The sequence below is a fragment of the Condylura cristata genome, unplaced genomic scaffold, assembly GCF_000260355.1.
Source record: "Condylura cristata isolate star-nosed mole 26May11 unplaced genomic scaffold, ConCri1.0 scaffold00032, whole genome shotgun sequence".
NCBI classification, from domain to species: domain Eukaryota; kingdom Metazoa; phylum Chordata; class Mammalia; order Eulipotyphla; family Talpidae; genus Condylura; species Condylura cristata.
The window spans coordinates 9,490,005-9,496,533 of NW_004567133.1; the positions used below are offsets into that span (position 1 = coordinate 9,490,005).

At 47.9% G+C, this 6,529-nt stretch overlaps 1 protein-coding gene across 1 annotated transcript in view; it reads right to left on the reverse strand.

The window, feature by feature from the left end:
- Positions 1 to 6,523, reverse strand: part of VWA3A (von Willebrand factor A domain containing 3A) — a gene marked incomplete at its 5' end in the record, with an annotated part of 43,514 nt that extends 36,991 nt beyond the window's left edge. The window contains 4 exons of the mRNA XM_012731647.1: positions 940 to 994; positions 3,024 to 3,101; positions 3,188 to 3,312; positions 6,440 to 6,523. Of these exons, the coding sequence (XP_012587101.1) occupies positions 940 to 994; positions 3,024 to 3,101; positions 3,188 to 3,312; positions 6,440 to 6,523 (342 nt within the window). The remainder of the gene's footprint in view (positions 1 to 939; positions 995 to 3,023; positions 3,102 to 3,187; positions 3,313 to 6,439) is intronic.
- Between the last annotated feature and the right edge of the window lie 6 nt (positions 6,524 to 6,529).

Consider the following 6,529-nt stretch of genomic DNA (forward strand, 5'->3'; position numbering starts at 1 on the left):
CCGAGGCGAGACATGCACGTGCTGACCAGTGTAAGCGAGAGAAGAAGGTTCTGGATCTGAAATGGAGACTGCACCCTGGAAGTGGTCACTCTGTTGTCACCTCCTGGTCTTGTGTAGGGGTGAGGGTTGGCGGGGGAAGCATGAACCCCACCCCAGGGTTTAAAACAAGAAGTGAGGATGATCCAGAGGGAAAGCTAATGGCAAGTTACAAAAGCATCAGCTGGAGGAAAATAGATATAATAATAATAATAATAATAATAATAATAATAATAATAATAATAACAATAATGCAAATAAAAGGTCATGCCTTTGTCCAAGGAAAGGGCTTAATTGAACTTTCAGAAAAGTTACATCCAGATGATCAGCTTTAGTCTTGGAAATCGCACTGTAGGTCTTAGAGACCCGCTCTTGTCACCAGCCAGGAGCTGCTTCCTCTCTGGCCATAGCACCCGGGCAGCGTCTTGTCCTTGTCCAGGAGGCTGCCCAGTGTCCCTCCACACGCTCCCACCCTTGTCATTCCCCGGGAGTGAGCCGGATCGTGTACCTCACCCCCTGGGCTTTGGTAATTGGCTACTTTGGCCCAAGGAGAGTCGATGCCAGGACTTGGGAGGCTAAAACAGGAAAAGGAGGTGAGGGCCCCCTCATCCCGTCACTCTAGCTGGGGGCATTTAAGCTTCAAGTTGCAGTGACCATCTTCCCAAGCTTGGGGAGAGTTTTCCAGAGAACAAAACTAACCCAGGGAAAGCAGAACCCAGAGACAGAGATGACGTCATTTGAGCTCCTCGATACAGCACTGTCTGGTTTTTCACTTACGTAGATTCAGAAATTTCTTTTTTAGCTGAAGTCACTTTAAGTTGGGGTTCTGTCCTTAGCACCAAAAAGTGTTCTAACAAAGACAGATGGAATGAGGAAGCAAAGAATCAAATCCATGTCGGTTACCTTCTTGCTGTTTTCTGTCAGCCACTGAATTCTCTGTTGATAGAGTTCAATAGCTCTGTCAAAACATCAGAGAGACTCATCATCCAAGGAGGTCAGTTTCATTACCGGGAAAAGCAACTTACATACATGGGAGGTGTGGATGGAATTGTTTTTCCCAAGACACAGGGGCAATAGAAGCCAAAATCTAGCAAAGAGGACCTCCTGGTGGCGCAGGGGTTAAAGTCTCAGCTCTATGAAGCTATCCCCAGCCACTCTGGCCTGAGTACGATCCCCGACCAGGGAGCTGACCCACAGGGTGCAGCAGACCTCTCCTGACCCGCCCACAGCTCCCTTCAGGAGTGCATTTCTGTGGATCTGCCTGTCCTGTTCCCCATTCTGTCTCTGGTGAATCCTCTCACCCCCCCACCTCAGGCCGGTACCCCAGTTCTGTGTGTGCATAAATAAAGAAATCTTAAAGAAAAAAAAAAAGAACTATCAAACCATGAAGAGACAGGAGGAAACTGAAATGCTTATTACTAAGCAAATAAGCCAATCTGAAAAAGGCTACTTGCTGTTATGATTCCAGCTCTGTGGCATTCTGGGAAATGCAAAACTATGGAGACAATCAAAAGTGGAGCACAGAGTGTTCTTCAGACCTAGTGTTACTATTCACTGTACTCTCACAGTGATGGATACACATCAGCACTCATTTGGCCAGTCCCTAGAATGCACAGCACTGAGATCGAAGCCTGGTATAAGCTGCTTTGGGTGATTGGGATGTGTCCACACAGCTCAACTGCACATGTATCTTTGCTGGAGGACACTGATGGGGGTGTGGGGAGAAGGGAGGCAAGAGACACAAAATCTGTATGTTCTGCTCACTTTTGCTGGGAACCTAGAACTGCTCTAAAATACAAAACTTAAAAAAAGAGACTATTTGAGCATAATGGGACCTGCGGGTGTTGAGTTCCGGCTGCGCTCTTACTAGCTGTGTGACCTTAGGCAGGTCCGGTGACCTCTCTGAGCCCCCGTTTCGTCATCTCAACGTGAAGCTAAAAACAGGATTCTATCCAAGTCAATCTGCCAGAAGTCAAAGTACCAAAAGCCAATTCTCTGAAAATCAGTTAACCAAATGACGAATTAACTGAATAGAGCTGTTTAGCTCCTTAAGATGCTTGGGATTCACCATTAAAACCAATCAACCAAAATAATGCAGAATTCTTTAAAATCTGTTTAACTTTTCAACCCAATTAAAAATTGTTATAAATGTTATAGTTCAGATGTTTCTATAAATTTGGCAAATTGGTCATTTGGTTAATGGGCTTGAGAAGACCATGATATTTCATGTCGTTATGAGGATTAAATAAGCGCACACATGCAGACTTAGCAAGTAATTAGCTCTTAATTGTTCTTAGATTCTTTAAAGTAACTTCAGGCAAAGGGTAGATGCAGTTCATGATGTTACAGGAGGAAGGAGATGTATACGGTGCTTTGGAACTCTGGTTTCTGAGTAGGGAAATAAATACTATCTTTGACATACTTATCTTTGATATACAGTTGCAAAAGCTTGAACCCACCCAATTTGCATTTAAAGTGGTCACTTTTTAAAAAAAGATTTATTTATTTATGCATACAGAATTGGGGTGCAGGTCAGAGGTGCAGGGGCAGTGAGAGGATTCACCAGAGACAGAATGGGGAGCAGAACAAGCAGATGGGTGAATTACACTGCTGAGGGGAGCAGCGGGCGGGTCAGGAGACGTCTGCTGCACCATGTGGGTCACCTCCGGGGCTGGGGCTCAAACTGGCACTGAGATGGCTTCAGCTAGCTTGCAGTGCTGCATCCTAACCCATTGCGCCACCAGGGAGGGCCCTAAAGTGGTCACTCTTCACCATTGCACATCAGTTGAGGTTGCTGTGTTTTTTATCTCATCCAAAGGGACTGTGGGCTGTGGATTGTAAAAGGATGAGGAAAATAGACATGGTCCGACCTCTCTAAAATTGGAAACAGAAACCTGCAGCCCCAGGGCTCAGGGGCAGCTAACTTCAGGGCAGGAGGTGAGATCATACTGGAGCTTTGGGGGTGCGGGGAAGACAGAGACACTTACTCAGAGACCTGTGACTCAAATTGGCGGAGGGTCTCAGTGGCGGACTGCGTTTTCTTCACAGTGCTGGTGCCCTCATCCCTGAAGGAACGAAGGTTGAGGAAGGGCCCTGGGAGCAGGATCCTGGGTGCGGCGCGCGGGGCTGAGGGGCAGGACTGCGGACTTACAGCATGGCCACGCCCTGACTGAGCAGGTCAGCCAAGGTGAGTTTTGCAAACTTCAAACTGTGTGTGGAAAGCCAGTTTTCCGAGTCCTCCAAAGCTGAAGGCTGAGTGTCGTCGCTCAGCAGCTTCTGGGAGCCAAACAGAAACCCGTGACTGCAAGGCGAGGTCAGGATGCCCGAGGTCCCGCCACGCCAGTACCCAGGTGCCCGCCTGACTGACTCTAGTGAAAGCCTGTCCGCACCCCTCATGGACGCGGGGGCCGGCGCCGGGGCCAGGGCCTGGGGGGGTCCTCCCACTCCTCCCCTCATCTCCACAAAAGACCAGGCAAGGGGCAGTGCTGTGTCCTGCCTTGTGAGACTCACACACAAGCATGCAATGGCCAGATGGACGGGGGTGGCGGGGCCACAGGCCACCAGCTTTGCCACCACTCTGGGGCCTCCAGAGCAGTGGACGAGGCCAGTGACCGACAGCTTTCCTTGCTTTCTTTCTTTTTCTGGGTCCTGTTTCCAGCTCAGGACCAATCAGAGAAAGCCAAATACGTCCCCTAACCAATCAAAGCCAAATACGTCCCCTTCTCTAGTTAGCCAGGCCGCAGTGTCCCATGCCCACGGACTCTGGTCAGGAGTCTCCAGTTCCGCCCCAAAGCGTTCCCCTTTCTTCTCCCCTGCTGCCGAGCGCAGGGTGGCTCTGACTTCCTGGCCTTAGCAAGTTCTGAGTCAGCTGCCCGACTCAGTTTGCTTTTACCTGGATGCTCTTTGTCTATTTCCACACTTGAATTCTGATTATCTTTTCAGGTACGTGACTTCTACCTCCATGTCAGAGGGGCCTTGACAGACATTTGTTGATTAACTCATGGAAGATTGAAAAGGTTTATCCTGGCCGTTTTGGAGACCGGAAGGCGAACATTTTAGAGAAAGAATTCCCTAGGCCTTGGGGGTCTGGCGGACGTGGATTACGCCCCCTTGCTGTGACTAGTGATGGCTGTGTCCCTGATGGCTGCTCCATCAGGTTGTGCTCCATCAGGTTCTGGCCTCAGTGGAGGCCAGAAGTTGCTCGGGGTGCGCACCCAACGCTTTCTGGGAGCCAGAAGATAGAGAGAGCTGGCCTGAGGCTCAGAGGCTCTGCCTCTTCGCTCCTCAGAGGCTGGCAGGTCTCCCTTCTCTGGGGCTGCTTCTGGGCCCCACTGCGGGCCTGGCACTGCCCGGCCCTGGGGCTGCAGAGTGGGCAAGCTAGTAACACACTTGCCTCCTTGGCACTTCCCTTCCAGGAGGGGTGATGGATAGTGAAGGAAAAATGGAATCACTGTACATATGGAACCTACTTTAAATCACAGACTCCATCTCTACCTCCAGGCGGTGAATGCGGGGTGAACGCCAGTGACAGCTGACTCAGCAATTCCTAGGGACTATGACATAACATGAAACCTTCTACTGATGTTACAGAAAGACCCTACATCCAGCCTTCTGCCTGAAGACCCTTGTCATTCCATCATAAAGAGACAAATGGAGTCAAGAACCCAGCTGAGTAGTTTCAAAACAAGTGATCCAAGCACAGGCCACTTCTCTGTGTGACCCTTTGAAAATGCTCCATTTCCAGCGCCTGGTGGAATACGCCTCAGGACTGTCCCCTGGGTATGGATGCCCACCGTTGATTCCTGTTGTCAAATAAATGATTTCTTGGTTCTGGGATAGCCTGATTATTTCTCAGTTGACATAGATTGTTTCAGAAAGGAACAGTTCTCTTAAGAAAATGGATCAGGGAGATATGAGAGAGAATGGCTAGGGTCCCTCAGCAGGAGTGGGGTCAGGTAGAACTGAGGGAGACAGATGCCTCGTGCCTTTAAATTAGCACCAACTGGAGCCATCATCATGAGGGACTGAGAGAGAAGAGACTGAAAAGAACAGGTTTTCATCTTGTTAATTGATGTCCAGTCCACCTCACACCCTGGGCCCACCCAGGCAGGGAAATGCAGCTGTACATCACATGGACACTAGGGGTCACTCCTTCCAACTCCCTGGTCGATAACACCAAGACGGTTGACTTACTAGGCATCCTACATGCATTTGACTTGCATTTGCAATGACCCCTCATCATGTTTTAGGACTTAGACTTATATCATTAGTACCCGAGGATCCATTATTAAACATGGTATAGATTTGGCCTGATTATATTCCAATGTCTGTGCTTCAGATAGAGAAAAGTAAGATCTTATAGGGGTTAAACGTCACCTCTTTGCACTACTGTTCTTTTGTGAGACAAAAAAAGGTCCCGACTGTGACTGATAACTCCAAGAGTGGTCCTTCTATACCAGCGAGGTCACGCCTTTTGATAGAAAATTAGGTGGGAGAAGGACCAATGTCATCTATATCTGAAGTCACTGAAATAATCTAAGAATTTCAAGACATTGACAGTTTTTTATTTCCTTTGAATTAAACTTGCTTTCCTGTGTCAAAATTTGAGAAAAGTAAAACATGAATATTTTCTGGATTGTTGACGTGCCAACATTAAAACTATTATTTTCTGGGGAGGGGGTGGAGGGCGCTGGTGATGGCACACGGGTAAATTGGTGGTGGGAAGCCCACGGGGATTACAACTGAGAGGCACAAAATGCTGTAAAAATAAACTATTATAATAAAAAAAAAAACCTTGTATTTTCTTGACTGACTACCATTTAAAAGGCCTCATCTATAAAGTCTAGTGTAGATTAGAGGGATAGTTAGGGCCATCTCGACAACCCTGAGGACAATAATTTCCTCAGCAGGATGAGTTCTGGGTTCTAGACAACCCATTCACCAACTTGGGAGACAAGAGTCTAAATTGTTGTAAACTCTCTAACTTAGAGAGATTAGTTGTTCTAAACGAAATTGTTCTAAACTCTCGGGTTGCCATAACTCTCTTGCTCCAATAACACTTCTTGAAACCAACTTTCGGTCTTGAACTTAGGGAATTCTCAAAGACAAACACATCTTAGAAGGGGCATTTTAGAATTCAATTCCTTTGACTTCAGGTTTTCATAGCATAAACTGACTCTTCAAATGTCCCTGAATATTTCGCAGTGTGGTCTAGAAGCCCATGTATGTTCTACAAACAACATGGAGATTCTTCCGAAGTCTCAAAGACAGGCTTAGAGATCAATGTGTAATTGGCTTGTTACAGCCATGGGCCCTGTGTGCCGAGAGCCCAGAGCTGAGCACACACTGTCTCCTGGTCTATGCTGTACACACGGCCCCTCAGCCAGCGCCCCATGCTTCTTACGAGTAAGTTCTGAGTCTGGTTAACGTGAGTCACGAGCAGCTCGTTGTCCGGCTTCTGTGGGCACCTCCTGACTTCTTTCTTGCTTGGTTG